The sequence below is a fragment of the Protopterus annectens genome, chromosome 4.part1 (genome assembly GCF_019279795.1).
Source record: "Protopterus annectens isolate FY-2018-M chromosome 4.part1, PAN1.0, whole genome shotgun sequence".
NCBI lineage: Eukaryota > Metazoa > Chordata > Ceratodontiformes > Protopteridae > Protopterus > Protopterus annectens.
In genome coordinates this window covers 235,254,469-235,281,384 of record NC_056734.1, presented here as the reverse complement: position 1 = coordinate 235,281,384, position 26,916 = coordinate 235,254,469, and the positions used below count along the sequence as shown (strand labels likewise).

Sequence of the window (26,916 nt, the reverse complement as noted above, 5' to 3'; positions counted from 1 at the left end):
CACAACACCTTTCTGAAAGGCACAGTTAAATGTGCGAATACAAATAGTGGTGGAATTATTTTGAAGTCTGATGGTCTAGTCTGGTAACACCAGTTGTCTGTTTGTGGCGGTCTTAGCAGGAGCTGGGCCTGGTAGTGGTTATGTGGAAAGGGTTTGGGGTATTATTCATTGCTGGCATTTAATTTTCTGTACCATAGTTGACCTCAGGACATGACTCATTTGTAAAACTGCACAGATTCAGAGTCTGTGTTTTGCAGCAAGCTGTCATTTTTCAGGCAAGCCTGCTATTATTAGACCATTATGCTGTGCGTACTGGTGTTGCTATCACTGTGGTGTTGAAACTTTCCACAGACTGATTAAAGTGACCATGCTGCCTGCTGTTTGTTAATGTTACAGTTTCCTTTTTGTAATTCCCATCAGTTACTATAAAATCATACTGCGTTGCCATAAGAAACTGACAGTGCGTAAAGATGTTCTGTGTTCTGGTCTCTTTCTCTCTCTTAACGTCTGGTCTTAATTTTTAATACAGTTTCATTCAAATGTATGCTTCTTTTGTTTTTGAGTTTGGCTGGACAGTGTGATTTTTAAATCTGAATGAAAAGAAGTGAGTCATTCATACAAAAAACACATTGCATACATGTGCTGTAAAGTCTGCTATCATGTTAAAATTCCTTGCAGTTCATTGTCCATCTGTTAAAGGTATGCTTCACTTCTCTACAGTACTGTTCAGAATATGTATCTTATCTGCTCAGATAATGAGTACAGGGTTTTCATATGCATGACTTGGGTGATGCTTTTTGAGTCCCTTTCCCACACTCCACAGAAATGGGTGAATAATATCAGTCTTCTGTGAGCATCACTAAAGCTGTACACACAGTGTATGTCTGGTTCCAGTCTGTCTGATCTGATATAGTCTGGTTTGTATCAGGGTTTGTCGGGTGATATTTAAGATGCTGTTTCACAGACTGACATGTTACAGAATGCAGTTGATGCCAGCAGGGAGGTACATTAGTGAGATGAGTCAGTTTCTGCAACAGCCTTTGACCCAATGATCCTGTTCATCTTTATACGGCTTTGTTCTGTAACACAGGGACAGCAAAAGATCACCAAGCTGTCAAATGCTTACAGAAACACTCATATTCATCATTCCTAAGTTTTCTTTTGCTGTCATCGGACAATCTCTAAATGTGGCCAAGTCTCAAGAGTATCTGAGTATGCAGAAAAAAATACTGCCTCGTCCCTTTGAAGTAGTTATTAGCCAGGCATTGACTCCTCCCCCAATGCAGAATGCAGAGCAGCATGTTAGGATGCTCATGTAACATGATAGACAAGTTTTGTTAGTAATATTATTGATTTCTGTCATTTAAACCAACCACATACCTCTCAACCTCTTAGTACAAGAATTCTGGAAAATTTTAAATTAATACCAAAGGCCTAAAACCAAAGATAGCTTTAAAATATTGTTCTTATAAGCTAAGACAATCAATAGATTAGCAAGTTGTACATTAGAATGCAATTTCTGAAAACCGTGACATATCAAGTCTGAAACTCAAATGTCTGTCATTGTTTAGTAACTTCAATCCTCAATGATTTGCCAGAAAAGAACAAATTTTACAAGGAACAGATCAAAAGTATTGGGAAAAAATATGGATATTCTGTACAAATCTGGACAGTTGAGAGGTATAGGCCACCCTGAGGTCATTGTTCCTTATTTAACCCGACTCATTTGTTATTAACTCCATTTCTGTTACCCAGAACAACCCTTACTATGACTTTTTCAGGGACTCAGCACAGAGTGGTCTGTACTTCTCTACTGTCCAGACTTTCATAGAATATCCATATTTTTGCCCCATATTTTGGTCTATTCCTCGTAAAATTTGCAGAGAGTAAGGAAAATATGGACAGAATTCTTGAGAAAATGAGTGTCTATTCAAAGAGAACTGACAATGCGTATTCTGCATCCACCTGAATGACTAGGGACTCATACATCTGGAACCTCATATTGACATCTGACCCGAAGGTAACACATCAGGATTGCACTCTTCCCCTACCATGCTTCAATGTCATTATTGGAACAGTAATGCAAGCACCTGGCCTGGGAACAGAGCTCACACAGTTCAAATCTTTCTAGCTCTTATTACAACTGTGCTGCCTGTTCAAGTCGCTGGCACTTTTTGAAGCTTTATAAGTGCATACCTCATACTATGATAGTATTTATTTATTTAAGTTTTGATGACTCAGGTAGAGCCATTTACGATTGTCAGATCCTTTTGGGAATACATATGCACTTAAGAAAATACATTGCAATGAAGAAGATATTACACATGTAGGCACAAAAATAGTACAAAGAAAATAATGAATACATGTTACAGTATAATAATCAACACTATATAGAAATTCAAAGATGATGAGAAAGGGCAGTCTGATTTCCCAATATTCTGTAATGATGAACCAGTGCTGATAATCTGTTAATACACATTAGAGCTTTAAAACCACGTTGATTTGCTTTAGAGCACACCAACATGACTACACACCACCTCTCAAATGTCCCTGATTTTGACTCAAATTTTAGCTCTGTCCTTCTTTAATCCCTCCTAAAACTAGTGACTTTTGGGAGAAAGGTGTTGAATTACACTTAATGAATAATGACAATAATTAAGAGTTATAGACTTTGTTTACTTCAGAAAATGTGTATTAATTCATATGCTCTGAATCTGTCAGTGTTTCAAGTTAATAGCGCTAATATTTTAAAAGTGTCCCTGATTGCCCCTAATTTTTTTAGTGACTTGTCCCTGATTCTGTTGAAATTTGTCCTCGATTGGTTGAGAGGTCTGACCAAGACCAAATAGTATTAATGGATGACTTATCAAGTAGTACTAGGTTTGTAAATGTAAGTATCTAAGTACTACATTGTAGCTCCAGAGAACCTATGGCAAGGTGATCAGCTTTATTATGCTTCTTTTAGTGACATTTGAAGAGCTAACCTTTCAACAGTATTCCAGAGCACAGCTGTCTTTCATCATGCCAAGTCACACTGGCTTATTCCATGCAGGAAATAAGAACAAGTAAGGCATTCCTTGGCAGCCAAGACTTAAATTCCTCTTATTTATTTGTTAACTGAGAGAGTGGAATGGTCATGGAAATGCTTTACAACCAGAACCCAAACATAGCACTGATCAATAAGTTAATTTATACTCAAATAATTTTATTAACTTAAACTAGGAAGTACAACAGCTGCAACACTGCTTCAATTAATCTTCACTTAATTCCCAGCCAGTTTAATCTTTCTAACCTACATTAGTAGTATGGTTCACAAACACTCATACCTGCCATGTTACTTGCAATGTAACCTTGCATGTATATTGTACATTTCTTTCTCTATTGCCACTCTTTGACAAAATAGTTTAATTAGAAGCAATATTCGGAGTTGTAGTGCTTTCTCAGGAATGTATGCATCTTCCATTTCTGCTGAATAAATTATATCCTTGAAATGTTTCTGGCTGACATTTTCATGAATTATGTTAACATTGTAGTTTATTTCTGTAAAGTATGAAAAGGTTTCCTTTTCCCCCTTTCTTTCACAATGACAAGTATCTCATCAAAAAATTTCTATTACTTACCTTGCACTATTTTAGTTGTGTGCCACTGCACCATCTGTATCATCTAACCACTGCCCACACCCTTACACATGCAACTTCTGAAGAACTATAGATAATATTTAACAAGGGTAAATATGTTGTCATTTATTCTGGTAAACACAAAATCTGGACAGAGACAATAGCCATCCCTTCCTCCAATGAGGTCTGTAACATGCATCATCTGTCTAGCGTCCTGGCTGCTTTGAAATCCCTTGCTTACCTTTGTCTCATCCTCTTTGACAACAAATATAATGTTTCATTTGTTTGTAAGCTATCTATTCTTTGTATATTTTATCTCTGATTGCCATCCAAGTCCATAATATTGCATTTCTTAGTAATAAATCCAACTTGAAATGTTGTCACTATTCCTCCAGCTTAATTTTGCTTCCCCATCTTTTTCCAAACTGTTTTCTGCCACCCCCTTACTGCAAATATTCATGTTGTTTGACTAGAGGGAGGCAGATTTTCTTTCCATCACTCTTTGCATAATTGCACTACAAAGTCATTAAGGAAAGCTAGTTCCAGCATCAGAACTATTACTTAACTAAATTATTGTCTGAACACAACTGATGAGTCTGGGCATCCCACTGGGAAATAGTGACACTTGACTCAGATGCCAGACAAAAGGACAGGCATGCTTATACATCTAAAGGTGTAGAAGAAAAGTGCAGAAGACCTAGTTTGCAGCTCAAATGCACTTTCCTGCCCCCATGTCAGGGTTTTAGAACCCAAACTCCACTCGATCTTTCATATTATGTTTATAGGCAAAAGCCAATCATTTTGGAGAAGTATAAAAACAAGTTAATATTTTTAAAAGTAACAAAGCACTCATTGGTAAATGTTATGTCTTATCGCCATAGAAAGATATCACTGAGACAGGTGGGTATTTATGGATTAAAGTTCTATATATTTTTTATTGGTTATCATCTGTTTCAAGGCGTTAATTGCAGAGACAGTCTGATGTGCCATATCAGCCAATGCAACACCACTACAGGAGATGAGTGATATCCATGATGACAAAATGGCAGTCATCACTGTCTGCCAGCTGATCTTCTGCCTCAGTTCAGAAGTAAAGCTTTAGGATGTAATTAAATAAAAGTCCAGTAAGGAAAAGGAAGGTGCGCATATCCCAAAACAGCCTGCTGGGAGGTAATAGTAAAATCTTCAGGTAGATATGCAGAGGAACGGCTTTATGCATGCTGCTGAGTATAATGCACCCATCTGACAATGATGGTGAGCTTGTCATGGTTTACATCATTTTGTAAGTTCTCCTAAGACAAGAGGGGGATTTCATACACAGGAGAGGTCTGATTTACTGCTAAATGAACTTGGAGAACTCTTCTGTTTCTAAAGGAAATGCTTGTTAATGTTTCACATTATAATGCATTGCATCTGACTGCCAGTGCTTTTGAAGATTCTGTGCATTTTCTTGGCATATGGCAGGACAGATAGGCTTTGAGCCTTCTACAGCTACTGCTGTACAGAATATGTATTAACAAATAGATCCTTCACCCACTTAAAAGTGTTTGCATGTACATTTTCTGGGTCAGTACCCTGGTTGAATAGGTAGGAGCTAGGAGGTCAAAGCAGAACTTGTTCAAGATCTGGATTAAAGGTCATTGATGTTATCACACTGGTTCTGAGCAATGCTGCTACTCTTTCACAAAAATGTAGTTGTCCAGCTATGCAGAAAGTGTAGAAGATACAATGATGCTGTTTTTTAAACTCCATGTCATGGTTTTTTCTCATAATCCATTTAGTTTTGTAATTAAGGCACATTTACCATTTCTGATGGAAAAATAAATAAAGCTAATGTGTTTAGGAGATTAGCTCTAGTTAAGTTCACACAAAGAATACAGTTGGAATTATCAGTTAGCATGTTGTTAGTTAGACCACTTCCACTAGAATCTGGTGAAAGTTAACTATTTATGTGATGTAAACACTGTGCCAGTTGTTATTAATTCCAGTTCTGTAAAAACTGTAGAATTAATAACTACAAATCAGTAAATCAGCAAATAGGAACCATTTATTCACAGATCTATTTGCATTATGATAGGAAGGGCAGAGTAAATGGGGCACTTGTGTTGAATGCCATTGCGTAGAAGGAACCAGATATTTAAGAGAAAAAGTTTGACATTTTGCATGCTGTCACTCAGTGACTACACCAAAAGTCTGCAAGTTTACAAGTTGTCTGTAAGGAATTGTGATCATCTTTGCTTAATGACAGCTTGTAAACTGTTAAATTGCTCTTTTTTAAAGGTAGGAAGGGATACATTAAGTGCAATTAAACACTCATGAATGTTTATAGACAGTAGGAAAGAATGTCAAATAGATATGTTCCCAGGGTACCACATTTCGTTGTCATAGTTCAAACAATGACCACACTGCGGACATTTTATATACATAAACTGTGAACATCTGCAAATGACTATATCCTGGTGAGAGCTGCTGCAAATGTTCATGATAATATCAAGAACGCTATCCTTATTTTGTCCTCTAGTTAATTAACTAATTCTGTCTGAAGGCATCAAGTCTAATGGTTAAAAAATGCAATAGTTTACAACCATAGTAAGTACAGAAATGATCTGCATAATATTTTCTCCCAGTGCAATTAAAATGTTAATAATACAGTGCAATGCAAGTACACAAATGCTTCTCAGCTCCGGAGTCCTCCCAGGAGATCATACACACTGCTGACAGTGAATGTAATCCTAATAGGATTATTTATTACCATGCTATAATTCTGATAGATAAAAAAATCTGTAATTCATTTTAGGTTTCCATTCTCTGTGTAATAATATGTTGTTTTGATATTTGTTTATTTTCTGTTCATTTGTTGACTAGGTAAAATTTAGTAGACTCGAGTTTATTTTCTGGGATGAGTCGGACACACTGGCCTGATAAAATGAATTAATGTGAGTTGCAGAGCATGAAATGGAAACTAAAGGAATCAAGTTTATAAATAACAATGGAAGCTTCATGATCTGTATTACAGGAAAGGGAAGCCTAGTTTTTATGATGACGGGGATGTCCTGTGAAACCACAATTTTCTAACATACGTGCGCAGTTATATGATATAATACTACTATAAGATTTAATATTGCTTAAGTTGTTCAAAGCAACCACAATTACCCACATTTTGATACTTGTGTTCTTTCATGTTTCTACTGATGAAATGTTAATTAGGCCTCTGTGGTGACATCTCCACTATCCTGCTCTGTGGTAATAGATTGCCAGTCGAAGTTTCTCCAGTTTAACTAGTTGATTTTAGGGTAGAATGTTTACTGCCAGTCCCTCCTGTCATCATCTCAGCTACATAATATTTGGTTCACTTTTCCAAATTAGTTGATTTCAGGATAACACATCCATTCATGACTTTGACCCATAACCACAAAGAAAAAAACTTTATTTCCATACTAGACCAAGGCCACCCAGTAAGAAGCTGTTTAGTCAGTAACCACAGCATGTGGTGGGCAAAAGCTCAGAGTCAGATGAGATGCAGTTAATTTTAGAAAATAATGCATGGTCTTACTAGATGCCATGGCTGCTGTTTAATAAGATATTGCTTCAGGGATGGGAAAAGAGGCAAAATATGTGCAAGTAATTCAATTGTGTCAAGATATGTTGATTTCTTCTGTTTAAATTGTAGTAGTAGTTTAATTTGGATGGCCCTGGTGGTGCAGCGGTTAGCATTGTTGCCTCACAGCAAGAGGTTCCCTGGTTCGATCCTTGGCTGGGGTGCTTTCTGTGCAGAGTCTGCATGTCCTCCCTGTGGTTGGGTGGGTTTTCTCCGGGTGCTCCAGTTTCCTCCCACATCCCAAAGACATGCTGTAGGTGGATTGGACACTCTAAATTGGCCCTAGGTGTGAGTGTGTGTGTATGTATGCCTTCTGTGGAAGGTTGGGCACCAGGCTTCAACTCGACACAGTAAAACTCCACTGCCAATCATGAGCAGACAGATGATCTGCTATGGTGACCCCTAACCGGGAAAAGCTGAAAGAAGAAGAATTGTAGTAGTTTGTTTTAAAGTACGTGTATTTGGCATTGTTGAATTGAGGAGATAGGTAGACAGCTTTATGTGATCCACACTGCCTGTTCTCGGATAAAGTCATTATTCTCTCAACATTCCCTTCTGATAGAAGGCCTTTGCTAGCCTGTCTATGTGAAAAAAAGAGAGAGACAGAAAGAGAAAGAGAGAGAGAGAGAGAGAGAGATAGGGTAATGTGTGAAAGAGAACTGGAGTGACTTAGAAACATCAAATATCAGGGAGGGACAGAAGGCAGTTTTGAGTCAGACGAGACACTGGATGTATTTGCAACCAAACTTTCAGGAAATGGAAAAAGGTAAATTCTGCATATTATCTCAGGTTGAACTATTTTTACATTTCAAGGAGATTTGCTTAGGTGGAAAAAAGAAGTTATGTCTTACCATAATGTTATATCTGTATTGGAGATCTTTATTCATTCATTACAGTTAGAGAAAAATACAGAAAATATAAGGTGCACATTTCACTTCAGTTCAAAATGATGTCATAAGATAGAAAAACAGATATTTGAGAATTGGTTTTACAGGTGTAGTGTGGTAAATGCTAAAAGCATAGTGAGGAATATTAAACTCTTCATGTAGGTCACACACCATCTGGAAACACAATACTTGCAAATAAAATGCCCACACTGTAAAGTGAGATGGCGAGAACGTGCTGGCCAAACAATATAGTCAGGGTGTGAAATTTAACAGAAAAATTATACCAAAAGGAAATGTCAGGCCAACTGGTGATACAGCAGAGAATACCAATTTGAGCTGAAAGTGAAAGAAGATACACTGAATCATTGTTTTCTTATGCATTTTTCCATGAATGCAAGAAGTTTGCCAAAGTGTAACACATTCACATGTCCCTAAAGCACATGTGAGAGCACTGGAAGTAGGTGTGCCTATGAAGTAATGGAAGCTTCTTGCAATGTAACTCTGTGAGCAGTGCAGAGGTTGTCAGAATAGCAGATTGCTATGAACTCCAGAATAGCTTATTTTATGAACTCACTGTAACTGATATTTTAACCTCTTGTTCCATAGGCACAGCACAGCACAGTAAGCCATAGAGCTAAACTGTTTAGTTGTTTGCTTGACCACAGCTTAGGTTTACTAAGTAATTAAGTGATGGAATGCATCTATAAATAATAACAAGGATGAATAATAATCTCAAAAAGACAATTTGTTTAATCATGTTTGGTACATAGGAAAAAGCAAGTTGTTGAAATTAAACACCGGTAGGGGAAATTGAGCAGAAATCTGTTTTTGAAGGAGGCAGAAGGAGGCTGGAGTGGTAGTCAGGAAAAAGTTTTTTGTAACAGAACAGATACACCAATATATCTCCGTGAAGTGTTTTCTGAAATATTAAATTAACTCAGGAAGCTGCATACATTGTTAAATGCATAATAACTCTCTGAATGCTAGACAGGCTACATGGGATACAAAGTCCTATGCCCAGAAAACAAGAGACAAGAAGTTAAAGCACTATCACCTTGGCATTCTTGGTCAATGGGCATATTTTTAAAATAAACAATTATAAATGCCTGTATATAGTGCAAATGCAATTAAAAAAAAGGAATCCCAGCGTTTATATTCCTCATCATGTAGGAGCGCAGCACTGAAAAAGCCTTGCCACACTCAGCTACACAAAGTACAGTGAGCTTGGACACATGTTTGTTCTACCATGACTGCATTGTGGCATGCACACTCTGACTTGGTGGCATTGAGCAGATGACAGGCAATTTAAGGAGGAAACATTCCTTTAAGATACAGTGATGATCCCTGAGAGGATGTCACTTAATACAGAGATACACCTGCATAACCAATGATGCTATGACACAGAAAAAACATTGAAGAGTACCACAAGATGGATGTGGACACCACAGAATTAGGGGTGCTAGGACTGTAGGCTGGAAATCATTTCAAAAGTATTATTAAAAGAAAAAGAGCCACATTTTAGGTGGAAGATTATCCAGTACGGCTAGTTGGCAGATACAGAAGTGATTGTATCAGTATGTGTGCTGATCAGATTTCAGATAGCTAGTTATGGAGTATGGGGATAAATTGGGCAAGTGGTCAAAGGCCATCTGCATTCAATAAGAGAAGCTGTGGAAAAATATTTATTCTTTTTGTTTCCTGCCTGGTTATAACATGGTATCTATATGCATTAGCAAGTAATACCTGATAACCTACAAACACACTGATCCATTCATCTCCTCACACAGCTTAATGGTTTTAAAAGGAGATAGCTTTCACTCTTGCAGAATGTCTTTCATGTTTGAACACCATACCCAGGTCAGTGTCAAGATTTCACTGTGGTTTAAAGAGAGATTGAAAAATCTGGGCTGGAAGTGTTCACATATAACTGGCAAGTGTGCAAGTAGATGTGTAGAGTATTTAAAAGAACAGTGATCACAAGTATTTTCCTGCAAAGCATAGTTCAACAGCAAAGTTGGGACATACTTCTTAACTACTTCTGTATTATCTGTCGGCCTGTAGCTCTTTAAACCTGATCTTCTGTGTTAATCAGGAACTTTGTGAAAATCCACCGGCTTGTGTTTCTAAGAGTCTCTTTTCCTTTTGGCTGCTGCTTCATCTGTTTCCAAGGGAGACAGACACTGTCCTCGCATGCATCAAGTTTACTAAACGTATCAAAATCTGTTAATGCTGCCATTTACTTTGACACCATTTAAATTATACTTAATTGTTTATAAACATCCCAAAACTGCTTTCTAATAGTCTTCACAATGTCTGTGGGTACTCCATAACTTAGGTAAAGGGAAAGATTTTACCCAAAGCTTTTTAGAGCTGGAGTGCACGGCTTTCCACTAGTGTGGGTGTGGGGGATGTTATTCCAATGCACAACAGCTATTTGGGGAAAAGATTTTTCAAAATAGTGAGTGTGTAAGGAGGTCAAGCCACTAACTTGTTAGCAGTACCCACGAGGAAATACAAGCTATATCAGAATTGTAAGCAAACACGACCATTTTAGAGTCTGTATGTGAGGTTTTCAGAAGAAAAGAGCTGCCCTGTACTGGAATGCAGTTTAGTTTATTAAGAGCGAGTCAGTGGTGTGCTTAATGTGACCTATGGTAAACGTACCTGAGAATTTGATTTTCTTTTTTTTTTAAGTTCTCAGAGGTTTTGAGAGGACTGGAGTACAGTGGTGGGAAGAGAATATTCAAGTTATGGTAAAAGGACATTGATAGCAATGGCTCTTTTTGCATCTTTATTGAAAAGTTGAAAGATTTTTATAGATACCATTAGTTACTGGATTGTTTCTTTGTACGCGTAAGGAAGATAACTGACCGAAACTTATTGCAAGGCATATTTACTGCATTACAGAGGGTACGTCCTGGATAGTATACGTCCTGCATATTATATGTCCTGGATATTATACGTCCTGGATATTATGCGTCCTGGATATTATACGTCTTGGATATTATGCGTCCTGGATATTATGTGTCCTGGATATTATACACCCTGGATATTATGCATTCTGGATATTATTTGTCCTGGATGTTATACGTCCTGGATATTATGGTTAGAGGTGGTGAGGTGCAGAGCATCTAAATTGTCCTGAACAGCATGACAGTAGATTTAGTATTGTTTAGGGAGAGGTTGTGTAGTACAGACAGTTCCAGATGAGAGTTGAGTGAGTTTTATTTGCTGTTGAGATATAGAAGATACAAATACAACTAAATCACTGGCGTAAATAATACAATTAAGGGTGGGGATATTTTATGAAAAGTTGTTAGAGAATAAAATGGTTAAGCTCAAGCTTTTGGGAACACCAGAGTTGGTGAGAGTGAAAGGGCAGCCACGGTGGTGCAACAGTTAGTGTTGCCACCTTACAGCAAGAGGTTCTCTGGGTCTCGATCCTTGGCTGAGGTGCCTTCTGTGTGGATTCTGCACATCCTCCCTGTGGTCACGTGGGTTTCCTCCAGGTGCTCTGGTTTCCTCCCACATCCCAAAGACATGCTGTAGGTGGATTGGACACTCTAAATTGGCCCTAGGTGTGAGTGCATGTATGTGTGTGCCTTCTGTGGAAGGTTGGGTGCCGGGCTGGCAACTCGACACCGTAAAAACTCCACTGCCAATCATGAGTGGACAGGTGATCTGCTGTGGTGACCCCTAACCGGGAAAAAGCCAAAAGAAGAAGAGTGGGTGAGAGTGAGTGGAAGGGGGATAGGCAGGATGTATAATGGTTAAGGTTCTTTTGAGCAGGTGTTGAGCCAGAAATGCATTTTTTTTCTTTTCATTCTTTTGCTTAGTTTGAAAAACTGATTTGATTCACTAGATTGCCTACACAAACACACACAAGCACACACAACACAACTGAAATGTACTTACAGAGAGACAAACACACACACATACATACACAACATACATACATGCATGCAGATATACAGACACACACACACACACACACACACACACACACACACACACACACACACACACACACACACACTCGTGTTCTACTATGAAAAGTTGACTTCCTGAAAGCTGACTTTGCAAAAAGAAGAAAACAAACTACTTGCAAATGAAAAAGGTGAAAAACTCTTTTTGTGTTTTTTTTTTTTTTTTGTAGGGGAGCAAGAAGCCCTTTTGCACCTCCACATCCCCCAAAATTTATACATACCAACTCCATGGTCACATCAACTCAAAGAATGGCAAAAATATCCCAAAAAAGTGAAACATTGCTGGTGCACAATGAGAAATCACACCAACAGTGATTTCCTACTGGAAAAACTGTTGGCATTGTGCCTGTCATCTTTTTTCTGTGAACTACTGATGCTAGTGCAATTTCCCTTTGAGCGTGTATAGGGAAGCCAACACACAACTCAGCAAAACACACAAGTATATAAACACACACACACACACACACTCGCTGAGTTTCCTTTATGGCCTTGTTTGTAGCTGATGGCCTAAGCTATAGCTGAAATGTGCCTGAGAAGACTTATTGTCTAGACATTTAAATATTTCAGTAAGTAACTAAATAATTAAATATTGATTCCTTTACTGAGTTAAAATAAATCAATTCACTATCGTGAAACCAAAACACATTTCTTTAAACAAATCCCTCTAAATGAAAAGACAGATGATTTATCAAATTATGAGCTGGCATCATCTGTAAATCAGGATGCTTAGATCTCTAGAAAAGGAAAGGTGATAATTAGGATTTTAGAGTTTTGCTTCTGTAGTTTCATTTTATAATGTTTGCACTCATTGGATTCTACATATAATCCGTAAAACTAGCAGCTGTTCAAAGCTCATGTATATTGAGCCAGATGGCATCTACTTTAATTTCATATGGAAAGCATTTACGTTATCACTCCATGCATTTTTTTAGAAAATACCTCAGTCAATTTGAAAACATAACACAGGGCAGAGTAGTTCTCATGTGACCTAATATATTCTAAAGTACTCCCCTGCCAATTGGAACATGCTACCTCAATCCTGCAAAAATAAAGTAAGCTTTTTCAGTTTAAGAATAAATTGAGTGAGCACACAATAACTTCATTCAAATAACAGTGATTTAGATAAAATCAGTAGTGCTGTCAATTGCACCACTTATCAAAGTCCACTCCTTCTGCTTTTACTTCCATGCCACCCTGTAAATTGTTTTTGAATTATTTCTCAGCACACTTTGCAGTGTGTTTATAAAGCTGTTCCATGAAACATCTGACTGCTTTTGTAAGTCTTCCATCATTATATTATTTTTACTGCGTTAGCTGCATTTTGAAATTTGTAGATTTTCTATAAAAATAATGTTCACTTTAATAATTCTTATAACTGTCTTATCAAAGGATGTTTTATGTGCTTGCATTATGTATTATCTTTGCATTCTTCTGTCCTAAGCAATAGATAAAAAGGGTCCTCAGACCAACTCACTTACCCAGTTAACAAGTAAATGTAATATAAAAAAAAAATTGCCATTTTTGTGAGCTTGCTATAGTATGATACACTGTATTAAATCTAAAAATATTCTTTGTGCTTTTACTTTTTTCAATTACTGATACAGAACTGTTTGGATTATAAAGGGAGGACTGTTATTTCTCTTCATGTTTAATTAAGAAAGTAAGAAGCACCCTTTCAACATTGTGATGTTTTTGTGGTTTTAATGGTGTTTTGGCATGAAACAGCTCATTTGTCTCTACAAAAATAATTTATTTTACAAATAGTGTATAAATATTTTAAATAAGCCAATGCAGGTTTAATGAAAGCAGTGCCTGACTCTTATGAGGTGTCAGATGTGGACATGAGTAGCTTATTGTTACAAGGAACACTTACTGGTTTTCTGTGTGTAATGCTGCAGTTACTGGACTGTTACTTCTCTGAAAGTAGTTATAATTAATTAGTGTTCAAGGAAAGTAACTCTGGCTTGGATCACACATAAAAAAAACTGTAACTGGGGAATAGCAACACCTTTACTGCAGCCAAACTCAGAAATAAACCAGTTACTGTTTCTTGTGGTACAATGTTACAGGACAGATTTTGTATTAAGACAGCATTTTACTTAGGTGCTAAGTATAATTTGTTTATTATTAAGTAAACTTTAAAAGTTATGATACTAAAAACGAACAGCTAAAAACACAAAATGACTTTATTACATAAAAATCCATCCAGTTGGAATTTTATGTAATAAAGTCATTTTGTGTTTTTAACCATTTGTTTTTTATTGTTTTGCCTTTTTACTGCTATTTTAATTTGTTTGGAAGTTCCGTGAGGTATTAAAAGTTATGATAGCATGAGAACTATTTTGTGTGGCAGTAAATTATGCAAATTAGCTAACACATTCTGGAATGCATAATTAATGCAATTGTTTTAAACTGGAAGTTGTACTAGTCAACATGATTTTTATTTATGTTCATTAAACATGCTGTTCTTTCTTTCTGTTTTGTTCATGAACACTTTTTCCTCTCCAGACTCAAATAACCACTCCAAACTGACACGTGACTAATTTATTTATTACTAAACCACAAACAAGAAATCAGTTTACTGAACTCATGTCAAATACAGTAATAATAAGTATGAACAACACAGCATTCACATGGAAAAGTTGCCAGTGTTCAACAGACCACACTTGTATGGCATACCACTCTATCTTTCGAGGAGCTATTCAGTATGTCCTTATGAATGTACTATGTGCATAATCCATTCTGCATGCATTTCATTCTAAGTGTAGTACTACTGCAGTTTGTATTCAGGTGACACCAAACTTTATAGGGGAGTGGTTTCATGTATGTTACTAAACAAATACTTTGATTATGTCATCTGGGTGTTCTTTTAGTGAATAAGAAGAAAGTTTTTCTAAAGAACCGACCTAAATAACTTAATTCTTGTATCTGGCAGTAGATATACTAAACACCAACACAACAGTTCCAATGCCAGAAGGCACTTTATTCCAAAGCAAAACTTTTGAGTAGAACACCCTTCTTCAGTGCTAATACTCCATATTAACAGTATTCACTTTAAATAAGAGCAAGTTTAAAATCATATGATCACAGTCGCCTTTCACACACACACCCTTTCCAATTAAAAAGACAAATACTTAAAAGATATACTGTTACACAATTAAAACATCTACATACATATAAATACATATTTGAAGATGTTGCTGCTGTCTTCTAACCTATACAATTTTAATACTTACAGAATTATTCAGTCCAGGCTTAGAATCTGCCTGCAGTCTGATAGGCCATTCATAGTCTTTATTCTCCAGTATATTATTTATATTGTCTCCCCTGTCCTCTTTAAAAACTACATCCATGACCCTAAACCTAAAATAATGTTCTTGACCACTAATCATGATATGTTTACTTAATGCTTTTGTATCAATTTTCCTACGAATATCGGATTTATGTTCAGTGATTCACTCCTTTAATTTTCTAGTGGTCTTACCCACATAGAATGATGGACACTTAACACAGGTAGCCAAATAGACCACATTTACACTATTACAGTTTGCTAAACAGTAAAACACATTATTTATGGGTTATAGGATGAACAAACAGATTGTTATGTACTAAGATGTCACTACAACAACTACAATTCATGCACTGGACTGTTCCAAGCTTATTCACCAAATTGCATTTCTCTAACGATTTAAAATCCTTGTAACATAACCTCCTTTTTAGATTTTTAAGGTTCCTGTATGTAAAGTTAGGCTTATCATCCAAAATCCTTTGCAGTTCTGGCATTGTTAACAAAATGGCCCAATTTTTATATATTATTTTCTTTACATCTCTAGTTTTTACATTGAAGGTAGTGGTATACCTTATCTTATTTACATGCTCTTTTACTGGACATTCAGTACCTTTTTCCATTGGGAATATAGGCTTGTTTATCCAAGTCCTTTCTTTACAAACTTCTTCACATGTTTTTTCTATAAGTACCAAATCATAGCCACTACTGACAAATTCACTAGACATTTCTTTCATTTTTTCTATAAATTTATTATCTTCTGTGTTTAGCCTACTAACCCTACTAAATTGTGCTTTTGTTAAAACTGTCTTTCGGCTTTTCCCAGTTAGGGGTTGCCACAGCGGAACTCCGGTCCGCTAATGATTGGCAGTATATTTTTATGTGCTGGCTTGCCAGGCCTAACGCACAACCTTCAATGAAGGAATGCCCATTCATGCATGTTGACACACAGAAGATGCTCTAACTGAGAATCGAACATGCAACATCTAACTGTGAGGCGACAACGCTACCACAGCACCACCACTGCAATAAATTGCGCTTTCATTATACTGTTAAAAATGTGAGTTGCATGCATCCCCTGTCTATGAAAATAACGACTTGCATGCGCAGCCTTCTTATGGACACCAGTTTTAATCCTGTCTTCCTTTTTTTCTAATGCTGCATCCAAAATGTAATTTTCACATCATCAATGTAAAAACTAGAGATGTAAAGAAAATAATATATAAAAATCGGGCCATTGTGTTAACAATGCCATAACTGCAAAGAATTCTGGATGATAAGCCTAACTTTACATATAGGAACCTTAAAAATCCAAAAAGGAGGTTATGTTACAAGGATTTTAAATCGTTAGAGAAATGCAATTCGGTGAATAAGCTTGGAACAGTCCAGTGCATGAATTGTAGTTGTTGTAGTGACATCTTAGTACATAACAATCTGTTTGTTCATCCTATAACCCATAAATAATGTGTTTTACTGTTTAGCAAACTGTAATAGTGTAAATGTGGTCTATTTGGTTGCCTGTATTAAGTGCCCATCATTCTATGTGGGTAAGACCACTAGAAAATTAAAGGAGCGAATCATTGAACATAAATCCGATATTCGTAGGAAAATTGATACAAACGCATTAAGTAAACACATCATGATTAAGAACATTATTTTAGGTTTAGGGTTATGGATGTAGTTTTTAAAGAGCTCAGGGGAGACAATATAAATAATATACTGGAAAATAAAGACTATGAATGGACTATCAGACTGCAGGCAGATTCTAAGCCTGGTCCGAATAATTCTGTAAGTACTAAACCTGTATTGGTTAGAAGACAGCAGCAAAATCTTTAAATATATATTTATATATGTATGTAGATGTTTTAGTTGTGTAACATTATGTATTTTAAGTATTTGTCTTTTTAATTGGAAGGGAGTGTGTGTGATAGGCTGACTATGATCATATGATTTTAAACTTGCTCTTATTTAAAGTGAATACTGTTAATATGGAGTATTAGCACTGAAGTAGGGTGTTCTACTCAAAAGCTTTGCTTTGGAATAAAGTGCCTTCTGGTGCTGGAGCTGTTCTCTTGGTGTTTAGTATTTTTTCTAAGACTCTCCAGTCACCAAAGTATCAACTTTGTCTTACATCTGTCAGTAGATACACAGTGCTTTATAATAACTGGTATCTATTCTCATGCTTGGCATCACATGAAGAAACTTTATTTATAAGTCCTTCCATTTCATTTGTTGAACCTAATTAATCATGCAATGTTTGATGCTTGCCTTTTGCCTTTCTGTCCCTGTGTTATGCCTGAAAATGTATATCAATTGATATGTTAATATTTGAACCTAAACAAGCTATCCCACCTATAAGATGAAAACACGTAAATAGGTGCATGCATGTTTGTAGACATGCACTCATCTAATTGACTCAAGCATGTTTACCATGACAACATTAATATGAACAGAATATATAAATAACTTATTAAGTGCATATTTTTTTTCTTTTTTTTTTTTTTGCATATATAAAGTATGTAAAAACATGCCAAATATTACAACATAAGTATGAAACTGAAATCAACAATAACAACAAAAAAATCCCTTAATACTTGTATCAAAATGATGAAACATTTTCACAATTCATAGAGGAGTCAAAATGTAAATATTTCTCAATTAGCAAGGGAACCTTAGTCCAAGGAGATGTTATGAGAGGTTTGGGAATTATCCAGTTTTTCTTAATGGAGATCTCTTCCTGCGCTATTTGTTATTGGAAGTCAGAAATTTTCAGATTTTGGCAGTGAGGATTTCTTATACCTCTTGGTTATTATTATTATTAAATGCATTTTTCATTGCTCTTGGAATGCTCTGTATACATTTCTTGCATGTTTCTTGTGCTCACTGTACATTGACTGCTTTGCCTAAATTTGTAATATGTTTTTTGTGCTCTGTCATGTAGGATGTGGCTGAAAGGGGTACAAGGAATTTTCCATCCACCAAGCTAAAAAACACATACAAACAGGCAAGCAAACAAACAAAACAAACTAGACAACTACACATGTGAATGCAATGTGCATACTATTCACATGCATTTAAACACAGGCAGTGAAAAACAAATTTAAAGTATATCTTTGTAAAGAAGAGTCTGTTTTGGCTAAGGGTGACAAATGTGAATATCATTGGTATAAATGTAGTAGGCCTGATGCATGAGAGGCGTTAGAATGAAGAAGCAGGAGTTGTATTATACAGTCAGAATCCCAGATGTGTTATTTCAGGCTCATCAACACATGTGGGAAATATGGGAAGGGAGTAGAATTAATATGTTATATGTTATATGTTATGTTATAAAAAGGAAAGGAAAGCAATGCTTATCTTATCTTTCTTTTTTGTGGTGTCAGTATAAATTAAAGTTATGTTTATAAGGCTAGTTTGATACTCATTAAAGCTGTTAACCATGTGATTTTCAAAGTGATGGATGAAGTTTCTTCATGAAGCAAGGTTCCCCCTACAGTAGCATTTATTTATTTATTTTATTTATTTTACATTTGTTGACCGGGCTAGTCTAGCTGGATATATTTCCATTTTCAGTAGAGGCCCAGGGAGAAAAGCTCCACATGAAAACATACAAAAATACAAAATACAGAAAAATGCAAATAGAAATACAACAAGACCTACAAATAAAAATTATAATAAACTGTAAGGATAACTTGAGTCGTCATGCATTCACATGTTAGATCTCATTCTTTCATTCTTCTTCATTGGTTTAGAGAATCTGTTTTAATAAATCAAGTTCTAAAAATACCGCCATGTCTCTATCAAAGTCTTTGAGCATTCTGATGCACAGGTACAATAGGTGCCTATCCAAAAGTCACAACTGCTCGGCACATGCAGTAGACAATATCTGCGTTTGTAAATGCTTCTATCAAGCACGTGAAATCATTTAAAAGTGATCCATTTCACATATGGGGTAAAGGTACTGGACAGCGCACCCACCATCACAAAGTTTAGCCAATAATATTATTTTATGAAGAGTTCTGTGATGAGGTAGATCAAAATGCTTGGAAATGCCTAAAACAGAATGTAGTTCCTTAAATAAACAATGAGCTTTTGTATATATTGTAAATAGTTACAATTTTATTTGTTTTCAAAACTATGATCCATCATATTTCTACATCGTATTATGTTTTAAAGGTTATTGTTTATTGTAATCTTTTCTTTTTTCAAAATTTTCATAAAAATATTTCAGAAAAAAAATAAGCAATGAGCTTTGTTTACATTTTGCTTTGCAAAACAATGAACACGTGTTCTGTTTTCATAATTACGAAACCTGAAATATGTGTAACACCTTAATATAATGTCACACCTTCATAATTGTCCCTGTTCTTCTTATTGTTTTGACTAGATTCTACTGAATTACTTTGGAAACTACATCCCTAATGCATGGAACCCTGAAACAGGTTGTGGTATCTGTGAAGTGGATACTCTAGAGTTGTCATCATTAAGTGTAAGTATTGATTCAGGCTTTTTCAACTACAGCTGCTTTTCATTTTCTCATATTTTACTTTTAGCTTTTATAAAGTGATGACTTACATTATTTGCTTTCCCTTCTATGTTATACCATGATGCAAGCCTTGTGTCTTTCAAAGTAAAAGCTGTCTGCAAATTATATTCAACATTTATTCAGAGTTTCATCACTAATATACCTTGTGCAGTGATCTATGTCAGGTACATTAGAACAGAAGACTATTCCTGAATTCAATGGATACTTTTGACCATGAGAATTTAAGGAAAATACATTATCTGTCTATAGCACCACTGCAGAATTGCTGATAAGAGGACTGAGTATATGGCATTCAGAACACTTTTCTGATCGAACTTTCTGCTTCACTTTTATGGGAGTTGTCGAACGTTTGTACTCAGATTATTAAATTCAGAACACTTGAATGCTAAAGGGAATGCAAGTTGCGTATGTTTACTATTACCTAGGCTAAGCCTGCAACTGGTCAATCTGGGAATCAGTGCTTTACCCCATTAACCAAAATGTAAATAAAAGTATTGGGTTTGTTAGTGCTCAGTTTATGACCTGCAGACATTCTTTCTGCAGCCTATCCTACCTATAATTCTTTGAAAATTATACGAATCACTTGATGATTCTAGACATGTAGTGCTTTAACTATTTCAGAAAGGAGTTTTTTTTACTGCCAACCAGTGTTGCTACATCTGGGTTTCTTGTCTTCTAATATTTCTTAGTAATTGTTTTTTAGGGAATTAGAATGTCATTCCAGTGGCACATACAGCAGACCTGTGCTATGTGCATCTGTCTCTCTCTCCCTATAGATGTATCTATATCTATATATAGTTCTAATGTAATAATTGTGCATTGCTGCTATGTTGTAAGCATGTGATTATATTTGAAATTTAATGTCTGAAGAATTCCTGCAGTTAGGATAAAAGTACTCCCAGTCTTGATGAACAAGTAATACAGCAGCTCAGAATAAGTGTTGTTGCACCATCAGGGGGAAGCAAATACCACCCACCCCCATGCAGTCTTATTTATACAAGCTTCATGATCACACAATATTAGAAAAAGATGGAATAATTAAAGTGGTGAACTGTAGCCCTGGGCAATCACTTATCTCTCTCTAGAAGGAGTAAGCAAGTCAATTTCAAACTGTTCTCTGCTAAGAAAAGACTGTTATCCCCTGTATCATAGCTAACAATTTAGGTTATCATATCTTTGGCCTATTGTCTGGACTTGCTATTCTCTCAGTGTAGGTCATACACCTGATATGTGTAAAGGTAATGCCTTTAGTCTGTCTTCTTTAGAACACTGAGGGTGTATGTATAGTTACTGAACCTAGCTAATCACTTCTTCACCCTGAGCTTATATTATGGGTTTCACAGACAAAATTATATGTTTCAGGTGAGGGATCTCTGCCACAACATTTCTCGTTATATATGCCTTCAACATTTTGCCATTTCTGCAGTTAGTATTAGTTTTGCTTACTACAATATTTTAGACATTCCTTTTTCTAACAGCCTCTAATGAAATTGCTCTGCAACTTCACATAATGGTTTCATCTTCTTTGAGCTTGTTTCTGTTTTTTTTCTTTCTTTCTTTCTTTTTTCTGTTTTTGTTTCACATCATCATTCATCATCATTCTCTTTCGGCTTTTCCCGTTAGAGGTCGCCACAGCGGATCATCTCTTTCCATTTCTTCCTATCCTCTGCATCTTGCTCTGTCACACCAACCGCCTGCATGTCCTCTCTCACCACGTCCATAAACCTTATCTTAGGCCTTCCTCTATTCCTCTTACCTGGCAGCTCCATCCTTAGCATCTTTTTCCCAATATACCCATCATACCTCCTCAGCACATGTCCAAACCAACGCAGTCTCGTCTCTCTTGCTTTGTCTCCAAACTGTCCAACATGAGCTGACCCTCTAATATACCGATTCCTAATCCTATCCATCCTAGTCACACCGATTGCAAATCTTAACATCTTTAACTCTGCCACATCCAGCTCCGACTCCTGCCTTTTTGTCAATGCCACTGTCTCCAACCCATATAACATAGCTGGTCTCACTACACTCTTGTAGACCTTCCCTTTCACTCTTACTGATACCCGTCTGTCACAAATCACTCCTGACACTCTTCTCCACCCATTCCACCCTGCCTGTACTCTCTTCTTCACCTCTCTTCCACATTCACCATTACTCTGAACTGTTGATCCCAAGTACTTAAACTCGTCCACCTTTACCAACTCTACTCCCTGCATCCTCACCATTCCTCTACCCTCCCTCTCATTTACACACATATATTCTGTCTTAGCCCTGCTGACCCTCATTCCTCTGCTCTCTAGAGCATATCTCCACCTCTCCAGAGTCTCCTCAACCTGATTCCTACTCTCACTACAGATCACAATGTCATCTGCAAACATCATAGTCCACGGGGCCTCCTGTCTGATCTCATCTGTCAACCTGTCCATCACCACTGCAAATAAGAAAGGACTCAGAGCTGATCCTTGATGTAATCCCACCTCCACCTTAAACCACTCTTACGTACTTCTCTGCCACTCCCGACTTCCTCATACAATACCACAACTCTTCTCTAGGCACCCTGTCATATGCTTTCTCCAAGTCTACAAAGACACAATGCAACTCCTTCTGACCTTCTCTGTATTTCTCCATCAACACTCTCAGAGCAAACATTGCATCTGTAGTGCTCTTTCCTGGCATGAAACCATACTGCTGATCACTAATCATCACCTCCCTTCTTAACCTTGCTTCCACTACTCTTTCCCATAACTTCAAGGTGTGACTAATCAGTTTTATCCCTCTGTAGTTACTGCAGCTCTGCACAATGTGAAATTGTGATCTTTTAAAGTAACAAAACAGTCTTTTCTCATTTTATTTTATTTATTTTTATTTACTGGTCAATTTCAGGCTCAGCATGGTTGAAACCGGAAACTTTTTACAAACAAATGCAGAAACAAAAGCAGTAACAAAGTAGTTCATATTAGTTGCACAGAAATACTGTATATGTACATTATACACGGCAAGCAGGGTGCAGTGTTAAATATACACATTAGTTTCTAAGGTAGATCACCCTTCAGTAACTCTGAGAGAGCAGAAGAAATGTGCAAAGGAGGCAAGGATGGTGTGTTAGCTGATATGTCCCATGTCGAAGCAGGAGCATTTGGCTTGGATGAATAAGGGTATTTTTGAGTGGCATTTGGAATTTGGATTAAGTATTATTATCTTTAGGTCACTGGAGAGAGATTGGCAAAGAGTAGGTGACTGAGAGTAAGCAGAATGCATGTGCAGAGTACTGTGGAGTTTGGTTCTGGGGTTCTTTAAACACTTTGTCTTAGGTTCCTAAAACACCTTTTTGCAATGATGAGACAAATTAGTCATCAACACTTGTCTTGTGGTAAACAGGCAAGGAATACATAAATAAATACAACCAAAATAAACATATTGTTTGGCATCTTTTCTTATAACACTGAAACCAAAATCTTAACCTGTCTTTATAAAGCTTGATCTCTGCTTAGCTTTTACTGTGTAAGTTAATGTTCTTTTTATTGTGAACACATGGTTTCTGGCAAACACCAGCAGAAAAATTCACAAGCAGCTGTTTATGATTGGAAGTTTTGTAAATTAAAGTCTGAAGGAGCATGACTAACTGCTTACATCACACACTGACAACTACACCGTTTTTGTGCTTTCAGAGGAGTATGGGTTTGTGGAAGAGCGATAGAATATATAAATATATATAAATATATTATTGTTCTTTTCTAATTGGGACTCAAGTCTGATTGAGCTCATGATAATAAGCAGATGTAATTTTACAAATTAAAATGTTAAGAAAAAAGGTCTGGATCACAAAATGCCTTAAAACAAAAGATCACCATCATTTCTGTTTTTGAATGTATTTGTCCATGTCACCTATTTCAAGTCTGAGATCTTAATTATTTTGTAAAATTTCAACAGTTTTTGGCCATAAGCTCTGTTAGCTTCATTTGTTGCAGTTTTCCATGCCTTATGTTAAGAGACTCTGCATTTCTTATGCCAACCAGTCTTCTAGTTGGAGAGAGTGCAGAGATGAGATGATTCAGTCTTTGCAAGAAGTAACTGATGTCTGCTTAGAATCTTTATGTTTATAAGATTGCAAAACTAAATGTGAAATGATGTGAGAAAATTGCATAAACAGACATAATTTAATATGAAGGTGTCTTTCTTCAGCAAATGACTTCCTGATATGGGTACTTCAAGCATTGATTTTGAATAGCTGGACATATGAAACATTCTGCTGGGAAGTTAACCTAGCTGATTTTGGATAGTTAGTTGGTAGTAGCAGAAGTAACTAAAGACAATCAGTTGTAAGACATCTGGTATGGTAAGACAGCTGTGAAGTATAGCAGGAATCACATTAGGTGTAATGGTTGGTAGTATCAGAAGTAATTAAAGCTAATCAGTTGTAAGACATCTGGTATGATAAGACAGCTGTGAAGTATAGCAGGAATCACATTAGGTGTACTGGTTGGTAGTATCAGAAGTAATTAAAGCTAATCAGTTGTAAGACATCTGGTATGATAAGACAGCTGTGAAGTATAGCAGGAATCACATTAGGTGTACTGGTTGGTAGTATCAGAAGTAATTAAAGCTAATCAGTTGTAAGACATCTGGTATGATAAGACAGCTGTGAAGTATAGCAGGAATCACATTAGGTGTACTGGTTGGTAGTATCAGAAGTAATTAAAGCTAATCAGTTGTAAGACATCTGGTATGATAAGACAGCTGTGAAGTATAGCAGGAATCACATTAGGTGTACTGGTTGGTAGTATCAGAAGTAATTAAAGCTAATCAGTTGTAAGACATCTGGTATGATAAGACAGTTGTGAAGCATAGTGGAATTACATTAGGTGTACTGGTTGGTAGTAGCAGAAGTAACTAAAGAGAATTAGTTGTAAGATATCTGGTATGATAAAACAGATGTGAAGTATAGCAGGATTCACATATGGTGTACTGGTTGGTAGTAGCAGAATTAACTAAAGCTAATCAGTTGTGAGACATCTGGTACGATAAGAGAGCTGTGAAGCATAGCAGGAATCACATTAGGTGTACTGGTTAGGCAGGTTTTGCCCCATCTAGGAAGCCCATTGGCTAATCATTGCTAAAGTTAGATAAATCAGCATGATCAGCAAGCCAGATGTGATCATTGCTTTTATAAACATCTACATTGTTTAAAACATTTCTGAAGTCTACTGCATACAAGTACTTCTTTGTAGTTATGCAGATGTACAGTGAAACTACTGCAGAAATGCATGGCTGATGTACTGCATATGTACACATTCCCATAGTCACATATTTGAACATATTATTAAATATTATGTCCAAAGAATTGTAAAAGCAGATTATTATATTTGTATGTCAAAAGTAGTGCATGTGCATATAGTATTTTTGTGTAAGAAGTACTGCACGTATACATTGTCATACTCTTATGTCCAAATGCTGCATGTGCTCATTTATTATACTCATATGTCTGAAATATCACATGCACACATCTTGACATACTCATAGTGCTGATATGCTGCATGTGCACATTTATTATACTCATATGGCTGAAATATTACATGAACACATCTTGACATACTCATAGTGCTGATATACTGCATGTGCACATTTATTATACTCATATGTCTGAAATATTACATGCACACATCTTGACATACTCATAGTGCTGATATGCTGCATGTGCACATTTATTATACTCATATGTCTGAAATATTACATGCACACATCTTGACATACTCATAGTGCTGATATGCTGCATGTGCACATTTATTATACTCATATGTCTGAAATATTACATGCACACATCTTGACATACTCATAGTGCTGATATGCTGCATGTGCACATTTATTATACTCATATGTCTGAAATATTACATGCACACATCTTGACATACTCATAGTGCTGATATGCTTCATGTGCTCATTTATTATACTCATATGTCTGAAATATTACATGCACACATCTTGACATACTCATAGTGCTGATATACTGCATGTGCACATTGGCATACTAATATGTTTGAAGTATTGCTTCTGCACATGTTATCATATTCATATGTCCAAAGTGCTGCATGCACACATGTTGTCATATTCACATGTCTGAAGCACTGGGTGTGCACATGTTGTCATACTCGTATGTCTAAAATACTACATACGCACATTCTGATATTCGTATGTCCAAAGTACACTGAAACTATTTAGAAATGCATGTAAAATATATTGCATGTGTAGATGTTCCCATAGTTACATATTTCAGCATGTTATCATATTCATATGTCCAAAATACTGCATGTGCATGTTTTCATAGTCATATACAGAACATACACATATTTCAAGCACAAGCAATAATACCCTTCTAGCATGGCAATATACCAAAACAGTTGTCCCCATGATAAGTGTTCAGGCTGTTATTAAAAATATCTAACCTAGTCCTGGTTTTTACACAGTTTGATAGTCTATCCCATGCATCAGCTACTTTCTCAGAGAAACAACTAGTACTGTTCTCATTCCTATAGAATCTTCTGCATAGGCTGTCTGATGATTCTGTACTTCATTTTGATAACTCCAAACATTCCCAGAGGTAGCTGTCTCTAAATGCCCTATGTACCTGAATAAGGTCTCCTCTTAAATATTTATATGAGACGCTGTACAATTTAGATATTTTAGTTTTTCAAAATAACATAAATTTCACATGTATGGATGCCCTTGGTGTATTTCCGCTGTACTTTTTCCAGTTTATTTACTCATGCTTGATTTCTTAGCTTTTCATATTGTTATTTTATACTCGTCTGAGTCTAATATAACTGACAAACAATGACGTCATCATTTCTGATTTCCTAGACTTTATAAATCTTTTTATACAACCCTTTGTTCTTTAACTGTCATTAACCAATCAGTTAATAGAAAAAAACTCAAAACTGGATCTACCCATATTCCCAGGCCCTTAAATTAATTTATAGTTTCAATCACTGTGAGCTGTATTAA

The 26,916-nt window shown here is 36.2% G+C and overlaps 1 protein-coding gene across 2 annotated transcripts in view; it reads left to right on the top strand.

Annotated features, from left to right (window-relative positions):
- Positions 1 to 26,916, top strand: part of LOC122800825 (procollagen-lysine,2-oxoglutarate 5-dioxygenase 2-like) — an 816,734-nt gene that overhangs the window by 448,046 nt on the left and 341,772 nt on the right. For both annotated transcript variants that reach the window (XM_044070112.1, XM_044070111.1), the window contains exon 8: positions 19,759 to 19,860. In XM_044070112.1, the coding sequence (XP_043926047.1) occupies positions 19,759 to 19,860 (102 nt within the window). The remainder of the gene's footprint in view (positions 1 to 19,758; positions 19,861 to 26,916) is intronic.